At 47.8% G+C, this 20,939-nt stretch overlaps 1 protein-coding gene across 1 annotated transcript in view; it reads right to left on the bottom strand.

Annotated features, from left to right (window-relative positions):
* Positions 1–20,939, bottom strand: part of LOC122391300 (transient receptor potential cation channel trpm-like) — a gene marked incomplete at its 5' end in the record, with an annotated part of 182,366 nt that overhangs the window by 62,655 nt on the left and 98,772 nt on the right. The window contains 2 exons of the mRNA XM_043385094.1: positions 2,862–3,578; positions 11,005–11,680. Coding sequence (XP_043241029.1) covers positions 2,862–3,578; positions 11,005–11,680 — 1,393 coding nt within the window. The remainder of the gene's footprint in view (positions 1–2,861; positions 3,579–11,004; positions 11,681–20,939) is intronic.

Below are 20,939 nucleotides of genomic sequence, written 5' to 3'. Positions count from 1 at the left end.
ATCAGTGTAGAATTTAAAGCTCTCTCTCTTCAGTTGTCTATATATCTCCCGTCCGCGGCACCCCATGTTGAACGCTATCGTAAACCATACAGCTTGCTGCAGCTGTCGTGGATCCTTCGTGATGTTTTGTCCTCCCAGATACTCATTTATTTTTTCCAAATCTCCTGCAGCAATTTGCTCTTTGTGCTGAACCTTGGGACCTCCCTTCATGTTAAATAGGCGGCACTTCGCTTTGAATACTTTGTTTGCTGCAGAAAATGCTGGATCCTTAGTTATGTCCATGCCGTCCGGCCGAATTCCTGACAGGTGCCGCTGGAGCCCGGCCCGCATTCCCACCAGCGTGCTGGGAGACAGGTCTGATCCCTGCATCCCGCGGACCTCACCGTAAAATCGCTTGAGGATCCCAGACAGCATTGTAGGCTCGACTTCACTCATGTTGATATCAACTTTTCTTTTCGTCATCCAGTCTTCGAATTTTTCAACGCCCATTTTGTTTGTCGGGCTGTTCCTTTCTGTTCAGCTTGTCGAACCATGTTTTCCAGCTCTTCTTCTCCCATCTCCGAGCTGCTCCCATCATCATTATCAATATCCATACAGCTAGCTGATCAGAAAAATAATATAAAGAAATTCACAGATATGTAGAGCAAAACCAGATAACAATCACTGGCTTTTAGAAGAGCAGCTTGAATGCGCTCGTCAACAAGAAGCAAAACCTGTCGAGAGTAAAACGAAAAAATTAACGCGTGATTTATTTTATTGACGCGTGCAGTCTTTTCTGCACTGGATCTTTTACTTTGATTGCAGTAAAAAAAGCCGAGAACGCACGGGGAATCATATTAAAATTTAAAGTTACATCGTTTTCTAAAAAAAAGCGGCCAAATTACCCCAACCTCCCCTAAGCTAAAAAAGACAAAAATATAAGTTGATAAAAAATAATTGACCCGATATTAGCCTCTGTTTTGTCTGACCATGATTGCGATTTGCGTGTAAGACACCGGTCCAACCGGGTTCAACCCGGCCCAACCTGGTTCGGCTCCCCATTTTTAATAAAAATTTGGCCCGAACCTTTTGAATTAAAGGAATCACAAGGACAGAGTCCCCGCTAAGCTGAGCTTGTTGCGTTGAATCTGCCCTCTACCCTCCGGGCAAGCAATTCCTGGTCTATGGCAGAATTTAGCGTCCAAATTTTAACGTGCGCACATAGCCGCGCACGGCCGGTCCCCTCACACTGACTTCGCCTGGCAGCAGCCTGCCACCAACCACAGCCATACCCGTCAGGAGGCTCAAAAACGTCAAGCACACGTCGCGTTTCGAACCCAGACTTTTGCAACCGGGACGTGCGCTCTCACCACACGGAATCCAACGCTCTACCGACCGAGCTACCGGGTCGGACATTTATCTTGGGGTTTCACCTCGTGACATTTACAGACGTCAGACACATTAGCCGAACTTTAGCCTAAGCACTGAGCAAGCTGCGCGGGGCGATAGGTGCTCGTAGCGTTGAGGTTGGGTAGGTATTCGATTTAATGTATAATTCTGCGTACTCTTACCATCCTGAACAGTGCGTCCTCTTACCGTACATGCAATTCGCGCACAAAACAATCCCGAAACGTTGTGCAAAACTTCGCAAACAGAATATTGCACGCACATTATTTCCCCAGATAACCTCACAAGTTTCCCACAACAATCACGGAAATGTACCTTATCTCAACTGCCAAGTATCAAAATTATTGTACCATACCATAATAATATCATAACGCTCGAAAATAATATTCATCGCCTTAAACTCAACGGCGTCGCCGCTCAACGCCCACATTCCGTTGGTGACAATCAAGCACTGGCGGCTTCATGTCACTTCATGAACTCGACAAACCCGCGTTGCTAAGCAACCGAAACAGCTGATGCGTACTCTTATCGCCCGCGTACTCTTACCCGCCCTTACCCTAACCTGTGAGCTGAATGCGATGTCGTAAGTTCGAACCCCACTCCCGGGTCTGGTTTTATCTAGACACGAACCAAAACCTTTCCTTCTACTGCAAGATAGACTAGCACGATGACATCTTTCCCCAATAGGTCTTTCCCCAATGTCCTCTAAAAAAGGTCAAAACTATCCCTTATAAATGTTAAGCTAAGTTTCATTTTTAAGAAAATATTTTTTGGTCATTTTCTGGAGTCATTTTAACTCTTTTTTCTTTTCTGATTCTTTTCGACCCGATAAAACCCACCAAAACTGAACGTGGCAAATGAAAAATATCCAACTCAAATAACAGTTTAGAAAAGCCTGAGACATCATGCAACTATCGACTGAATAGTTGCATGCAATGAATACGTCCTAGATTTCAATTATCATTGTTCAACATTTTGGCTGGAACTGGTGCTGCCTCTCGCTTGCCCGTTTGTTTGAGATAATAAATCCCTTCAGTCGCATTCTTGCTGGTTACACATGAACAGGATACCACCATACCGGAGTGAACGCGCCCGCAACCATCATCCCCTCCCCTCAGCCTCGGCGCAGTGGCGGGCGGCCCTGGGCGGCCCACTCCCGGCGCTACGCACTTCCCATGCGCCGTGATACCGCGTCACTCCCCCTCCCTCCTCCCCCACAATGACCTCACTTCCCTCGGGATTTGGACTCGCCCTACCCCGACCGTAGCGCCACGTGGTGGCTCTGGAGATTTTAAATAGATCCTGTACGTATGGAATTTATCGGGAATGATTCACATGTTAAAACAAGGCGACGTTCGAGTTTCTCAAGTTCAGTTTTTGCCCGTTTCGCTGGCTAAAACGCGTGCTTAGTTGAAAAACATACTTGGAGCCAAACACCTTAAAAAAAAAACTAATAATAATGAGATGACGCTCACCTGGTAGTCGCCGTCCTCGGCAGCCGTGAGCACCTGCTGCGCGGTGGGAGAGCCGGCGCGGGCCGCTGGCGGCGACCCAGGGCGCAGCTCCACCAGACAGCGCGACTCGAGGCCGTCGGTGATGCTGCGGTACTCGCCCAGCGGCAGGTCCAGCGTCGGAGAGCCCGGCGGCAGCACGTGAATCTCGGGCGGCGGCCAGGGCAGCGTGGCGCCGCCGCCGTCCGGCTCGGTCAGACCGGCAGCCAAGCCGCTTACGGCTGCCGCCGGCACGCTGCCCTGGCTGCCCTGGCTGCTCATGCTGCCCGCGCGGGAGGCGCGCGCCGAAAACTCGGCCTTGGAGCGTCGCCGGCGTGGCCCGTGCGACAGCGCGATGCTGACCAGCTCCTGAACCATGGCGTTGTGCGAGGTGTGGTCGTGCGGGCTGGCCGGGCCGGCGCCGGCGCCGGCGCCCCTGTCAGTGTCGGCCGCCGCGCTGCCGGTGCTAGTGTACCGAGGCCTACCGGGCGGCACGTCCGACATCATGTTTGAAATGCCCGTGTGCTGACGGAGCATGGCGTGCGTGGTGGTGGCCAGCCGTTCCACGGCACCCAGGGTCTCCTCTAACCGCTTGAGCCGGTAGTCAACCAGCCGGGTGGCGTCCAGCTGCGCCACTTCGCGCTGCAGTACATCCTCGAGCCGCTGGTACGTCTGCTCCTGGCGCTCCCAGGTCTGCTGTACCTGCGACCACAGAGCAACACGTCACCAGACCTCAGAGCAAAACGTCACCACACCTCAGAGCTACGTCACCAGACCTCAGAGCAACACGTCGCAAGGCCACACAGTCACGTCACCAGACCTCAGAGCTACGTCACCAGACCTCAGAGCAACACGTCACCACACCTCAGAGCAACGTCACCAGACCTCAGAGCTACGTCACCAGACCTCAGAGCTACGTCACCAGACCTCAGAGCTACGTCACTAGACCTCAGAGCTACGTCACTAGACCTCAGAGCAACACGTCACCAGACCTCAGAGCAACACGTCACCACACCTCGGAGCAGCACGTCACCACACCTCAGAGCAACACGTCACCAGGCCACACAGTCACGTCACTACACCTCAGAGCTACGTCACCACACCTCAGAGCAACACGTCACCAAACCTCAGAGCTACGTCACCAGACCTCAGAGCAACACGTCGCAAGGCCACACAGTCACGTCACCAGACCTCAGAGCAACGTCACCAGACCTCAGAGCTACGTCACTAGACCTCAGAGCTACGTCACTAGACCTCAGAGCAACGTCACCAGACCTCAGAGCAACACGTCACCAGACCTCAGAGCTACGTCCCTAGACCTCAGAGCTACGTCACTAGACCTCAGAGCTACGTCACTAGACCTCAGAGCAACACGTCACCAGACCTCAGAGCAACACGTCACCAGACCTCAGAGCAACACGTCACCACACCTCAGAGCAACACGTCACTAGACCTCAGAGCTACGTCACCAGACCTCAGAGCAACACGTCGCCAGACCTCAGAGCTACGTCACCAGACCTCAGAGCAGCACGTCGCCAGGCCACACAGTCACGTCACCAGACCTCAGAGCAACACGTCACCAGACCTCAGAGCAACACGTCACCAGACCTCAGAGCAACACGTCACCACACCTCAGAGCAACACGTCACCAGACCTCAGAGCAACACGTCACCAGACCTCAGAGCAACACGTCACCAGACCTCAGAGCAACACGTCACCAGACCTCAGAGCAACACGTCACCACACCTCAGAGCAACACGTCACCAGACCTCAGAGCTACGTCACTAGACCTCAGAGCTACGTCACTAGACCTCAGAGCAACGTCACCAGACCTCAGAGCAACACGTCACCACACCTCAGAGCAACACGTCACCAGACCTCAGAGCTACGTCACTAGACCTCAGAGCTACGTCACTAGACCTCAGAGCAACGTCGCCAGACCTCAGAGCTACGTCACCAGACCTCAGAGCAACACGTCGCCAGACCTCAGAGCTACGTCACCAGACCTCAGAGCAGCACGTCGCCAGGCCACACAGTCACGTCACCAGACCTCAGAGCAACACGTCACCAGACCTCAGAGCAACACGTCACCAGACCTCAGAGCAACACGTCACCACACCTCAGAGCAACACGTCACCAGACCTCAGAGCAACACGTCACCAGACCTCAGAGCAACACGTCACCAGACCTCAGAGCAACGTCACCAGACCTCAGAGCAACGTCACCAGACCTCAGAGCAACACGTCACCAGACCTCAGAGCAACACGTCACCACACCTCAGAGCAACACGTCACCGGACCTCAGAGCTACGTCACTAGACCTCAGAGCTACGTCACTAGACCTCAGAGCAACACGTCACCAGACCTCAGAGCAACACGTCACCACACCTCAGAGCAACACGTCACCAGACCTCAGAGCTACGTCACTAGACCTCAGAGCTACGTCACTAGACCTCAGAGCAACGTCACCAGACCTCAGAGCAACACGTCACCACACCTCAGAGCAACACGTCACCAGACCTCAGAGCTACGTCACTAGACCTCAGAGCTACGTCACCAGACCTCAGAGCAACACGTCACCAGACCTCAGAGCAACACGTCACCAGACCTCAGAGCAACACGTCACCACACCTCAGAGCAACACGTCACCAGACCTCAGAGCTACGTCACCAGACCTCAGAGCAACACGTCGCCAGGCCACACAGTCACGTCACCACACCTCAGAGCAACACGTCACCACACCTCACGGTTCGTCGGAAGGTCATCTCAGGCTCAAAAGAAACGATATACAGGGTGATCGAAAAAAAGTGTCACCCCTAACTTAAAATCTACATAACTCGCGACTGGTAGGTCGGATGACTACCGCCAGGCAGCATCGGAAAGAGCAGGCAATTTCTTTTCAATTGAATGTATTCATGATTGTTTTCTATTCCAAATCATGTCCCCATGGGCTCAAAAACCAGTCAATGTGCGGCTTTCACGCGACAAGAAATTCACCGAACGGGATCGGACACCGCTGAACGAGAACAATGAGTATCGTAACTCAACATGACACACACCTTACACATTACACATGGAGTGTAGGTTGTTCACTGCAGACTGTTTCTCGGCTGACCTTAGACTCGTCTTCACTCGAAGTCGACTCGGTGCTCGAACCGACCGCCACCGCAGGCGATGCACGCCTCCAGGCCTTTTGGGAAGGCCTCGATTGCCTTTATCTCACCTGATGCTGGGAGATCTTAGCCCAACACACCTGCAGCCGCTCTCTCAGGTGGTCTAGATCAGGGTATATTGAGTGAAGGGTAGGACGAACTTTGGTAGGAATTTCTAGTATAACTACTAGAAAACCTACTATATGTGGTCGGGACTAGCAAAAACTTAGTTCAAACTAGAATATGGTAGCGCTTATGGTTGGCAGTCGTGACGCGCACGTGACATTCATTTATTAAATTTCTTAAATAACAGGTTTTAGGGGCCGATTAGTGGGCAGATACATTCAATTAGTTATTAATAATTGATTATGCAAACATTCAAGAATCTACATCATTCAATTCTAGCCGAAATCACGCGACGCTCCCAGGATTCGAACTCACGACCCTCGGATCCGTAGCCCGATACGCTATCGACTGCGCTACCGAGGACCGCGCGCCGACGATCGGAGAGCCGGATCGCGGGTGCTGGCGTGCAGAGAAATCTTTACCCTGTACGCCGTAGAAGATCGGCTGGGTTTCGTGAAAAATGGTAGAGGAATTGTCGAAAGAAAATTCATCGATCTATCATTTGAGACTAAGAACCATTGATTTCTTCAAAGGTTGACCGAGATATCGCTTGCCGAAAACAGGCCATTTAACATGTAAACCCTATGGGCTGGTAGGAAATGTACGCCGTGGAGCAGCAGTGCTACCAACTAACTTCGGCGGGGGCCGGTCTAGATCACGGATCTTCACGCCGCGGTAAACGAGCCTCTGCAGTTCTCCCCATACGTTTAATGTTTAATGTTTATTAGGCATTGTCAGCCACAGGCAAAACCCAATGACGGCTGAGGTCAAAGTAAAATATAAACACGCACACGCACACACGCACACACACAAGACACACAATATTTCATCACACCTGCCTACGCACATGCATATGCCTATACCCACCACAGACAAAAAGCCGCGGGACACTTTAAGACAGCAATAGCTCGTATAAAAGTGGCAAAAGGCCAAAACACTGAGATACAAAAAAGGAACAATAAAATGACACATGATCTGTAAAAAATGCAAAAGATAAAAGTAATGCAAACAATAGCAGCCTACGTGACTACGTCATACAAGTACCAAGGCCTCGTGCGTAGGCACGGATGCGCGCGGTGCAGTGGGGACTAGGCTGAAAGAAATCCTCGTCTGGATATTTGTTCAGGAACTCATTCACTAGTTTCGGGACTCGTACGCCGAGGCCGTTCTTCACCGTATCAACCCGTCCAAAAGGTACGTTGAACAAGCCCGTCTGCCTAGAGCGCCGGCCAGGAACACGCAGCGAAAACATAGTCACAAGTAGCCCACAGTCCAGTCGGCCGGCAAACACAGAGCGTATGAACTTCAGGTCGGTCTGAACAAGTCTAGCTTTGATGGAGATACAGTCAAAATGTTGGAGGAGAGACTCATAGTCCATCGAGCACCGGCTATGTGTCTTGGCGCCTAACCACATCAGGTAACGGTGTTGCAGTCTCTCCAATCTCGCAAGGTGAGTAGGTGCTGCGCCACTCCAGACGACACTCGCGTATTCCACAACCGATCTGACATGGGCATTGTACGCCGCCATGACTGCCCGGTGATCGAAGTACGGCAGCCGGGTACGGTGTGAGACCTGCATGCTGCGCATAAGTAGACCTAGCATGCGGTTGGCCTTGCTCACACAGGCGTCAACATGCGCGCCAAATGTTAGCCTGGAGTCCAGGATCACACCCAGATCTCTGATCTCCGTACACCGCTCGAGTTCGTGACCATCTAAAAAGTATGATGATGCGATGGGAGATGTACGTAAAGTAAAGGTGATGGTCTTGCATTTAGCCGGATTGAGCCTAAGATGCCATGTTTTTGACCAGTCACTAAGACGGCTTAGATCAGCCTGAAGAGAGTTGACGTCCGCTGGACATTGAATTCTGTGGAAAATTTTGACATCATCAGCATATGACAGTGAGCTGGTCTGAAGTTGAGACGGAAGGTCAGCTACATAGCATGTGAAGAGAATCGGACCGAGAATGCTGCCTTCCGGAACTCCAGATTGCACTGGGATCCAGTCCGAGTGCTTGCCATCCAGAATGACCCGCTGATAGCGGTGGCTGAGGTAAGAATCAATCCAGCTATATGCAAGACCGGTGATATTAAAAGAGTGCCTAAGCTTGTGTAAAAGTAGCCTATGACTAACACTTGTAAAAGCGGAAGAGTAATCGGTGTAGATCGTATCGGTTTGCATGCCCTTTGTCAGTGAGACCCAACAGTGATCCATAAAACATGCCAGATTTGTCACGCAAGAACGTTTTGGAAGAAACCCATGTTGGGAGTCTGGAAGAGCGGGCAGACATGCACGAAGTAAGCCCTCACACACAACTTTTTCCAAGATTTTAGAACTGATTGCCAAAAGTGAATCGATGGCCATACGAAAAAGTCCATCGGGTTTAGGTCAGGACTTTTTGGAGGCCACGCTTTTGAACACGCCAAATTGCGTCCTTAGCATACTTTCTGAATAGCTACATCTTCGTTTGCGGCATAAACCATGCATATTTACATCCATTCGAAAGGAAATTGTATGCTCTTTCCAATGCTGCCTGGCGCAAAGTCGTACCTACGACCAACCAATCGCGAGTTATATGGCTTTTAAATTAGGGGTGACACTTTTTTTTCGATCACCCTGTATATAGTACCATTCGAAAGCTGACGGTGTGATGATTCCAAAAACGTAATTTTTATCAAAATCGGTCGATGGCCTTTTTTGAAAATTGCGTTTTTGTAAAAACTTTATAATTTTTTATTCAACGGGCTGTCCCGGACATTCTTGAAAACATAAACATGTATTTTTGAGTTCCAGTGAAAGCTGAAAGCCAAAAGAACAATATTTATCGAAGCAATATTTCCTAACATTAATATGCGTCTCCCACAGCCGACAATAAGGCGCAATCACACAGCTCAGTGTCAGGATGGACTAAAGTCGGCCACACAGAAGCGTGAAATGACACTTAGCGACTCGCAGACCCGGCGCTCTCAGCTCGCCTGACCGGCCACGGTAAGGAGGTTCGGCTGTCGTTCTACTAAACGGGCGTCATATTTGTTAGTTTAACGATTCAAGTCGGCACTTGAGTTATTCAGGATACACGAGCAGAAGATTCATCGCTCTGTCATCTTCACATCATGCATTAATTTGCATTTGTTCATGAGCTCTGCTCAATTTGCTCTACTTTGCTCAATGCTCAATTGAGCCTGGTATCATGCCCATATAAGGAAAATTGGCCGCGCTGAAATGTCAGAGGTTGCACCGGCCTCAGCTCGGGTGGAGTGGGGTTAGCGCCCGGTGGGGAAGGGTAACCTTTGACCGGTCGCACGGCCGAGCAGCTGTCACCAGTACAGCCTCTGACAGTGATACCCCGCTCACTTCCCCTGCGCGGGCACTGAGCGCAGCTGGATGGAACGAAACATGTTTAAGAAAAATGTTAATTAAAGCATGTTGTAAATCTAGCAGAACAATGAATTTTCTTCACAGGTATCCTGAATAACATTAATAGCGATGTGGACAGATAAACTGACAAATATGACATTTATTTAGTAGAACGAGAGCCGAACGTTCTTTCTGTGGCTGGTCAGGCGGGCCGAGAGCGCCGGGTCTGCGAGTCGATAAGGGTCATTTCACGCTTCTGTGTGGCTGACTTTGGAGTCGCATATTAATGTTAGGAAATATTGCTTCGCTAAATATCGTTCTTTTGGCGTTCAGCTTTCACTGAAACTCGAAAAAAAAACATGTTAATGTTTTCCAGAATGCCCGGGACAGCCCGATGAATAAAAAATTATAAAGTTTTACGAAAACGCAATTTTCAAAAAAGGCCATCGATCGATTTTGATAAAAATTTCATTTTTGGATTCAGCTCACCGTCAGCTTTCGAATAGTATATACCGTTTCTTTTGAGCCTGAGATGACCTTCCGACGAACCGTGACCTCAGAGCAACACGTCACCAGACCTCAGAGCAACGTCACCAGACCTCAGAGCAACACGTCACCAGACCTCAGAGCTACGTCACCAGACCTCAGAGCAACACGTCACCAGACCTCAGAGCAACGTCACCACACCTCAGAGCAACACGTCACCAGACCTCAGAGCAACACGTCACCAGACCTCAGAGCAACACGTCACCAGGTCACACAGTCACGTCACCACACCTCAGAGCAACACGTCACCAGACCTCAGAGCAACACGTCACCAGACCTCAGAGCAACGTCACTAGACCTCAGAGCTACGTCACTAGACCTCAGAGCAACACGTCACCAGACCTCAGAGCAACACGTCACCACATCTCAGAGCAACACGTCACCACACCTCAGAGCAACACGTCACCAGGCCACACAGTCACGTCACCACACCTCAGAGCAACACGTCACCAGACCTCAGAGCAACACGTCACCAGACCTCAGAGCAACGTCACTAGACCTCAGAGCTACGTCACTAGACCTCAGAGCAACACGTCACCAGACCTCAGAGCAACACGTCACCACACCTCAGAGCAACACGTCACCACACCTCAGAGCAACACGTCACCAGACCTCAGAGCTACGTCACCAGACCTCAGAGCAACACGTCACCACACCTCAGAGCAAAACGTCACCAGGCCACACAGTCACGTCACCACACCTCAGAGCAACACGTCACCAGACCTCAGAGCTACGTCACTAGACCTCAGAGCAACACGTCACCAGACCTCAGAGCTACGTCACTAGACCTCAGAGCAACACGTCACCACACCTCAGAGCAACACGTCACCAGACCTCAGAGCAACACATCACCAGGCCACAAAGTCACGTCATCAGACCTCAGAGCTACGTCACCAGGCGACAGAGTCACATATCACGAGACACAGACAGCCGGAGTGGTCGCTCACCAGTCGGTCAGTGCGCAGCAGCGCCTCGGACTCCTTCTGGCGGAAATACGCCTCCAGACATTCTTCCTCGAAGTCGTGCACGTTCTCCAGAGCCTCCTCGTCGAGGAACAGCTTGAGGCCGCGGTCGTAGCTGGCCGAGTCGCGCCGGCACCTGTTCACCAACAGCACGAGCAGCATGTACAGGTGCGATATGATGATGAATGGCGGCGGGCAGACGGGTCGCAGCTCGTACTCCATCACCAGCCGGTAGCGCTGAAACATCCAAACCTCGTGCGACACCGCGTTGATGCTCGCGAATATGTTGTTGAAAACGGCGATCATCATATTGAGCATGAGTATGTTGGCCACCAGTAGGTAGGCTGCCATCGCGAAAACGGTGATCCAAAAGTGGCAGTCCTCGAGGCCTTCCTCCTGGCCGCACACCTCGGGCTCGATCTCTGGCGCGTACACCTCTCCGTACAGCATGAAGTAAGGCTGGTAGAAGACGTGTCGCAGCAGGTACCAGTCGGGCTCCTCGTTGGGGAACCGGATTGACTGGCGCAGCACCCCAAACGAGAACAGGATGATCACTAGCAGCACGATGAAGTGTAGCATCTTCACCGTCATCTTCCCCACCATGGTCACCATGGGACCCAGGTATTTTTCCACGCTGAATATCTCAAACAGACGAATGTGCCTGTGGAAAGAGCAGTGATAGCCCATCACACGCACGCACGCACGCACGCACGCACGCATACGCATCTGAAAGTGAGGAAACTAAAGTCTGTTTTTATTCAAAAGGACTCTGGCTCCAAATTCATTATCGAAGCTCTCACGTGAGTTTTGGCAGCTTCAGCGTCTGGCTAGTGGCGGCGGAAGCGGGGAGGGGGAGGGGCAGCGGGGGCACGGCACCCCCCATCTTCCAGGGTGGGGGTGGGGGAAGCAAACATATCTTTTTGCCCCCGCAAAATTGTTATCGATGATATACCACCATACTTCCATACTACGTCATGGACATTATATGCTAGTTTGGCTGAGTACCTTTTTATTAACCCGCGCCCGGCTGGGGGTCCTGTATTTCCACGCCCTGTAGCCTTTCTCATAAACATCTAACTTACTATTTGTGGTGGGTGCGTCTGTCTGTGGTCGAGGTCCCGACTTGGTGGTGCTTTGCGTGGACTACAGGCCAGACCGTTGCACCTAGCCCAGTGAAATTTGCACAACTTATAGATCAAGGATGCGCGACGTGACTTTGAGGGGTCTCAGTTCGATCGGATTGATAGGGAGCGCGTGGTGCGTGCTCAAGAAGTGCAAATTCGCGTCATAGACTTTACGTGTATAAACCGGCGTGCGAAATCGGGCGAAAACTGCTAATTTTGGCCGACACGGGTCCGGTCCCGGCGCAATATCTTGGTGACCAGGGTCCGACCGGCACGAGGAAAACAGCATCGTGTGGATAACTGAATGGGCAAATTAATGGTGTGCGATACAGAGGATAGCACGCGCCACGTGCACCGGGGAGGGCACTTTTATTTGGAAAATTGACGTTTTGAACGGATTCGGGAATTTATATTATTTTCAGGTGACCGTCAGACGGAGCGACTTGAAACAACGCCTATTGGCAAGAGGAATGTACCGCTTCTCATGGAAAAATTGTGAAAAGCCGATTGATCCAAATCAAGATGGTACAAATCACGGGAGAAAATGGTGTTTATCAATTTTGTGACACTTTATTAATTACACGGGTTTTGTTCCATGATCTGATATCTCTGGCAACTAAAAATGGCACTGTTGGAAAGAGCATTCAATTCTGTCCGAGGTTCAGTCTTCATTTTTGCATGATGATCAACAGTATCGTTAAAAATGTAAATGTTCCAAACCATTACATTGTCATTTTTAGCGAAATTCATCGATGGCCCTCAAAAGACTTCACGCCAGTTTTCGAATCATTCTAAAGTAGAACGCATGATAATACGAACACGGGCACCTCGATGCGATGTGTCCTTTTTTGTTTTATTACAAAATGCTTGGCCGTCAAAAAGTAACGAACGAAATGGATACCAACTACACCTTTTTCATTAGAATTAATCTATATTATGATTTATTCTTTATAAAATTCAATTTAATCTTTGAAATATTTGATTTAAAACACGTAAAGTTCATTTTAATCCAAGTAAAATTCATTTTAAACTTTATAACATTAAATGAAATAGATGGCTGTGATGAGCATCGTTATATATACTATGTAATACGAGAAGTAGTAGCCTTTGCTCATATTAATGTTCAAATAATGCACAAAACTGGATATACGAGTATTAAAATAATACTGACATTTCGCCTTGCGGCTCTGATGATGATGCCGCAAGGCGAAATATCAGTATTATTTTAATATATCCAATTTTGTGCATTATTTGAACATTAATATGAGCAAAGGCTAAAGCTTCTCGTATTACATAGTTTATAACATTAAGATTAAAACTTGCAAAACGCATGTTAAAACTTATAAAATTCAATTTAAGATAGTTAAAGTTAATATTAAACCAGCCGTTTATGCACTATGAAACGTTCCTTTAAAAGTCTGCGACACATTCTGCTTCTAAACAAACGTGCATCAGATGCGGCTGCTCGTGGAAATCGTGAGACGGATCTCAACTAGGATTTCAACATGATTACGAAGGAGTGCCCAACTTCAACTGTGCGAGCTTGGCCACGAGACGTATAAAATAATTTTGTTTCGTGCGTTCGTCATGCCATTATTGGGGCCGTGGTCATTGAACGGTTTTGTATATTCATGACCTGTTTTGTCAATAACGAAACTATTAGTTTATGCGTATTTTACTGTGTTTTCCAAGCAGTCAGATTAGCTAAAAGTAAAACGGCATTTTGATGGTCGAATGGATATGGACCTATACGTTGAGGAGCCTGAAGTTAATGTTCCGGATGCCGACACTGTTACGGATGAAGCGGAAGGAGCAGGTGGAGATAGATTACGGAAGAGGGGCGTGAAAAGAGGGACAAAGCGAGGTCCGTACCGAAAGAGAAGTGAGGGTGCGCGTCAAAGGATAGTGGAAAGTTATGAGAGGGGCGAAGACTGGAAGGTTGCTGCCACTGCTAACGGAGTTGCTATAAAAACCGCCTACGGGTACATCACCAGACCTGAAGAGGAAGGCCCTGCAAAACGTCGCGGTGGGCCCACGTATCAAAAAGTCCAGCCCATTCATGTGGCAAAGCTGGTGGAATACGTGGAGGAAAACCCGCAAGTAAGCATCAAAGAGATGTCCAGAAAGCTCAGAGCTGACACTGGAGTCAGCCTGTCCATACCGACGATACACCGGCACCTTCATGGACAGATGTACACGGTGAAGAAGGTCTTGCCACAGCCAGAACGCATGAACAGTGAAGTGAACAAGGAAAAGCGTGCTGCCTACACCCGAAAAGTGACTGAGGCAGTGGGTAATGGCAAGACTGTTCTGTTTATGGACGAAACAAACGCTAACCTGTTCCTCAGGAGGTCTCAAGGCCGGTCTAAGCGAGGGACACGGTGCAGTGTTAAGGTGGCAACCTCAAAAGGACCCAGCGTTCACGTGATAGGTGCCATCACCCAAACTGGGGTCGTCTACTGGGAGCGCAGACGTGGATCGTTCCGCAAAGAAGATTGCTGCCAATGGCTAAGTGAGGCTCTCAGACGGTGCCAGGAACAGCCTGAAGACATCGTCGTTGTATGTGACAACGCTCCGGCGCACTCAGCACTTGAAGAAGTGATGGGGGAAGAGGAGTTCGCAGGGGTTGAAATCCTCAGGCTGGCGCCATACAGTGCTCCGCTCAACCCAATAGAGCACATCTGGTCATCGGTGAAGGCCACTATCAAACAGGAGATGTCAGCCTCGTTCTATGAGATGCTGAACACGCCACCAGACCTGACGCAGACAGAGCACCGTCTGCGCTTTTTGGAAAGGAAGATCGATGTCGCCATGGCTGCCGTCACCCCGCGAGCTTGTCTGCGGGCCTGCAACCATGTGCAGAGGCACTTCCCAAGGTGCCTGGCCATGGACGACCTGCCCGTAGGAGAGTAGGAGAGCAAGTGAAGCGATGCATTGAGTGCACTCTGTGTTTGAACTGAGTTTCGGCTATTTTCACCTACAGGCTATGCAACCAAAGCATTTTCTTATGAAATACCTAACCTAACTACAGTGCATTGTTGATTGTTCAACGTGTAAGTGTGAAAATCAAATACACCACTGATTCTGTTTTACAAAATATATTTTCATGCATGCCGGGGAGCAAAAAAGATGAGCATGAGAGAGACGAAAATAAAGGCAGAGGGAGGGAGAGATGGGCAGAAAGAGGGAGAGGGGAGATATGCAAACAAGACGTTTCTCTTAGATAGAAGAAAGCTTTAAATTTTGCTCAATTATATTTCTGAAAGAACGGATTTCTAGGGCTTACGTTGCATACGTTTCACCCGATATATATATATATCCCAGAAACCACACATGTGGCTTTAAAGGTTCATCCGTCGTTACATACTCTTAATGGTTTAAATTGATTATTACTAAGTTTAATTTGAATTTTACACGTTTTAACATGGGCTTTACAAGTTTTAATATTAATGTTATAAAGTTTAAAATGAATTTTACTTGGATTAATATGAACTTTACGTGTTTTAAATCAAATGTTCCAAAGATTAAACTGGATTTTATAAAGATTAATTCTAATGAAAAAAGGTCTAACGATACCAAAACAAATACCAACCAAAACCACGGGAAAATACCGAAACCAAACCAACTTGGGAAACTGAGGGAAATACCAACTTTTTACCGATTTATTAGCCTCTTATACACTACACCTTTTTTCATTAGAATTAATCTTTATAAAATCAAATTTAATCTTTGGAACATTTGATTTAAAACATGTAAGATTCATATTAACCTATGTTAAGTTCAATAAGATGGCGAAGTACTAAAATGAGCAGCATTATTGAATATCGTAGAAGAATAACCTTATGCTCACTATCTTTAAACAATCCAAAAAATTAGCCTAGAATCAATGAATATATTTCGGAAACGTTCCTTCTTCAGTTCAAAAAGTTAACTATACAAGCCACAGAAATGTACAAATAATTGAACGTCACAAAAGCGCCGAATTCACTGATCACACCAACGAATATTAGTCACATTCTCGTGCCATATAAGTAGAACGGCCTCTTTTAATCAACGCAAGACTAAAATAACAGGTATGCATAAGGTAGCGTAACCAAATACAGCTGTATGAGATCACTTGTGACCCAACGAATAACTATGCTAGTCATCTTAGAAACACACAATATAATTACAACTAACATGCAAGGTGTACACCACCAACTACTCAATAGATCGATTGTCTAGCCAACAAACTAGCCATTCATCCAATTGATCAATCAACTAGTTACACCCATTACATTCAGTCATGGAGTCGACAAACCATTCAAATATCCATTCCAAATCATTCAATCAAACGTTTTATCATACAATCAAGCAGTCATTCAATCAAACAAACAACGATTTTATCATCCAATCAAGCAACCCTTCAACCGTTAAATCAATCAGACCCACAGTCGTCCATTCAATCCTCTATCAATCAACCATTCAATATTCCATTTAATCAGACATATAATCAACCATTCAATGATTCATTCAAACATCGGCATTTAATAAGACATCTAACTAAGCATCTCAAAAGCCAAAAGATCTAACAGTCATGAGGCTATCCCAACATCTATCACGTCTGAGTCTGACAGTTCACACTAATCACAGAACTGCCCAAGATGCGATGTTGGTGTTTAGAGCTGGTCGGTATGTCCTTATCCATAGCGACTCTGCTATTTTTCTGTCTCTGCTGGTGTTGCATGTCTGTAGGATCTTGGCCGCGATGTGTTGGGGCTCTGGGCGACATCGAGGGTGGTCATCTCTGAAGTGGTCGCCCCACGGTGAGTCCATACGGTGGTTCTTCGCGTCCCGTAGATGTTCATTGTAGCGAAGTCGTATGTGACGTCCGGTTTCGCCGATGTAGCTCCGGTTGCATCGATGTAGCTCAGTCGTGTGGCCCCACCGCTTGCTATCATCTTTATGGACAGCTTGGAACGGGACTTCAACACCAGTGCCTCACACAAACCCGACCTATACATGAGGTATATCGACGACGTACTCGGAGTGTGGACCCATGGCTCTGCCAATCTTCAAGAGTATTTCCGTCACATCAACGACGCACATCCATCGATCAAGTTCACCATCGAATCGACTGACAAGACGCCATCCATTCCCTTCTTGGACACCAGCATCACAGTCGAACCCACGGGAAAGTACACCACTGAGTTGTACATCAAGCCCACATCGGCTGGTATCATACTACACGCTGACTCGGCACACCCGTGGAAAACCAAGCGAGCTGTGCTGCACTCCCAAATACGACGTGCCATCAACATCTCCAGTGACAACAGCGCTCGTGAACGCAGCATAGAGAAAATCAAAGACCTGTTCCTGAACAACGGCTACAACATGCGCACCATCAGCAGAGCCATCAGTTGCTGCCAGACCTCAAGACCAAGACCAAGAAGACGAGCAACGCCGGTAACAAGGCTCGTGTTACCTTTCATCGATGACAAGCTAGCCCAAACCGCACAGGCCATCGTACACAAGAGTGGCCAACAGAACCTAGGAGTGACCTGGACCAACAAACAGACCATCAAGAACCAGCTGGTGCGCTCGGCCCTGAAACCACCTCCGTGTCCTGGTGGCTCACGCTGCCACTCGTGTGCTGCAGGACTACAGGGCCGGTGCCACAGTTCCGGAGTGGTATACCAACTTACCTGCACGCTGTGCAACCGGAGCTACATCGGCGAAACCGGACGTCACATACGACTTCGCTACAATGAACATCTACGGGACGCGAAGAACCACCGTATGGACTCACCGTGGGGCGACCACTTCAGAGATGACCACCCTCGATGTCGCCCAGAGCCCCAACACATCGCGGCCAAGATCCTACAGACATGCAACACCAGCAGAGACAGAAAAATAGCAGAGTCGCTATGGATAAGGACATACCGACCAGCTCTAAACACCAACATCGCATCTTGGGCAGTTCTGTGATTAGTGTGAACTGTCAGACTCAGACGTGATAGATGTTGGGATAGCCTCATGACTGTTAGATCTTTTGGCTTTTGAGATGCTTAGTTAGATGTCTTATTAAATGCCGATGTTTGAATGAATCATTGAATGGTTGATTATATGTCTGATTAAATGGAATATTGAATGGTTGATTGATAGAGGATTGAATGGACGACTGTGGGTCTGATTGATTTAATGGTTGAAGGGTTGCTTGATTGGATGATAAAATCGTTGTTTGTTTGATTGAATGACTGCTTGATTGTATGATAAAACGTTTGATTGAATGATTTGGAATGGATATTTGAATGGTTTGTCGACTCCATGACTGAATGTAATGGGTGTAACTAGTTGATTGATCAATTGGATGAATGGCTAGTTTGTTGGCTAGACAATCGATCTATTGAGTAGTTGGTGGTGTACACCTTGCATGTTAGTTGTAATTATATTGTGTGTTTCTAAGATGACTAGCATAGTTATTCGTTGGGTCACAAGTGATCTCATACAGTTGTATTTGGTTACGCTACCTTATGCATACCTGTTATTTTAGTCTTGCGTTGATTAAAAGAGGCCGTTCTACTTATATGGCACGAGAATGTGACTAATATTCGTTGGTGTGATCAGTGAATTCGGCGCTTTTGTGACGTTCAATTATTTGTACATTTCTGTGGCTTGTATAGTTAACTTTTTGAACTGAAGAAGGAACGTTTCCGAAATATATTCATTGATTCTAGGCTAATTTTTTGGATTGTTTAAAGATAGTGAGCATAAGGTTATTCTTCAACGATATGTTAAGTTCATTTTAAGACTTATAAAGCTTGATTTGAAACATATAAAGTCCTATTTAAACATTATAAAATTCATTTTAAACCGCGCACACATGCATCGCAAAGCCGCCCTATAGGGATTCACGAGTAGGTACGTAAGTCCACTCATGGGTTGGAGTGGAACGTGTGTTTTGATTCACTGTTCTCGTATAAATTTGTATCTCATGTTCACTTCCTTCCTAACAGGAAAAGTGGAAGCTAAAAATTAAAGGAATTATTGCTTATTATTGGAAAGGAAAGGACTCCAGTCTTCATAACTACTTACATACCTTGGAACATTGAAAATGACTTGAATGAACGTAAACGCAAACAGTTTATTAACTATATATGAAAAATTAAGCACTCACACTATTGGCGTTTTCACAGCCACAAAGGTAATGTGTGGGATACATAGGTCTGCAGCCGTTCAGCCCCTGATCGTCCTTGAGTTTCTAGAAAAAGCGAGTGCATTGCTGGTCACCAGAAAAAGCCCGCGATCCTTCCCCTCGTGTCATTTTTTTACGTTCATGGCCAGGTTAAACGGCGTTAATGCTACAACTTTACAGGTAGGTTTTCTGGGGTATTTACCATTTGGGGCTCCTGGCTCTAAATTTGGCAATCATCTTGTTCAGTAATAATGTATTTGTGCATGTGAGGTAGGCTGGATCAGGTATAGTCAATTCGGCGTCCCGACCAATTTCCCGGCCCTCGAGGGCCCGGGGGGGGGGGGCGTTTTTCGCCCCCCCCCCTGGCGAATATTTGCGACAACTCCCGAACGCTTAGGGATAGGAAGGTGAAACTTTCAGTACCTTTTCTCCCATCAATTTGACATCTTCTGAAGTAAAAAATTTGGACCTAGCCCCCTTGATGACGTCACGGTCCATTTTTCTAGACCCCTGCACGGCAAACTTCGGCGTCACAGACGCAAACTTCAAATAGCTGCTAAAAATAGAGTTTTAGAGATAAAGACAAATTACGAGCACGGCTGTGTAGCGTTTGACCTAGAGAAAAATAGAAAAATAGTTTTGGTGACCTGAGGTCAGAGGTCAGGTCAACGACCCCGAAATGTGGTTTTAGTTTTTCGCAAATAACTTCGACAAAAATGGTCCTAGAGCTACGGTAGTGGTACCATCGCATTCGCCTTGTCAAGCCGCGTCGAATGATATATATTTTGTTCGGAAAAGGTCAAGTTTCATGTTGACCTCATGTGACCTCGAATGACCTCTGGTTGACCTTGACACATGAAGGTCGTTTATGATGGATTTGTACCCGCTGATCACGAATCTGGCATCTATTTTCCTCTAAGCCTTCATTTAGAGCTTCCGGATGGCAAAATTGTCTTATTTATTATTACTAACTTGAATCAGTGAAATAGCCTCTAGCAGGGATACTCTTCTGTGACCTTGACCTTTGAGCAGCCTTGTATCGTAAGATGAACCACAAATAGGGAGCTGATAAGCCTCAAAACATTTCAAAACATCTTGGAAGTTAGCACGCAAGATGTGCGAAAAAGTGCCAAGTTTGAGGTCAATTTTGAGCGTGACCTTGACCTTGACCTCTGATTTGGAGCACATTTTCAGAATCCTCAGATTCTCTTCTTTCGTTTGACACCCAATTTTGCCGGTTTGATGCAGCCTGCCGTCCTCTAGAAGGCTTACTTTGAGATCACTACACATGTGCCGGTTTTGGCCTTTGACCTTGACCTCTGACCTTGAAAATTGACCTGAGGTCAAAAATTTTAGGTGCATTAGAATCGTCTCGTAAGGACCTTTCGTTTGGTATCGCTTTTGTTTCCGTAGCTCCCTTATTTACGGAGTTAGACAGGGGGGCGAAAAACGCCCCCCCGGGCTGCGGTGGTTGGGATTACCCCCCGGGCCCGGCCGGGTTAAGTCATATATCTGTTTATTGAACGTTATTGACAGCTTTGCCACATGTGGCATCAGCTTCAATGTAACTTTCCTACAATGTAACAATCCCCAAATGCTTAAATAAATAGTAAATTCGATAC

This window comes from Amphibalanus amphitrite, unplaced genomic scaffold, assembly GCF_019059575.1.
Source record: "Amphibalanus amphitrite isolate SeventyFive unplaced genomic scaffold, NRLGWU_Aamphi_draft 000430F_arrow, whole genome shotgun sequence".
Lineage (NCBI taxonomy): Eukaryota > Metazoa > Arthropoda > Thecostraca > Balanomorpha > Balanidae > Amphibalanus > Amphibalanus amphitrite.
Note: the sequence above shows the minus strand (reverse complement) of the source record. Positions and strands in the feature narration are given on the sequence as shown.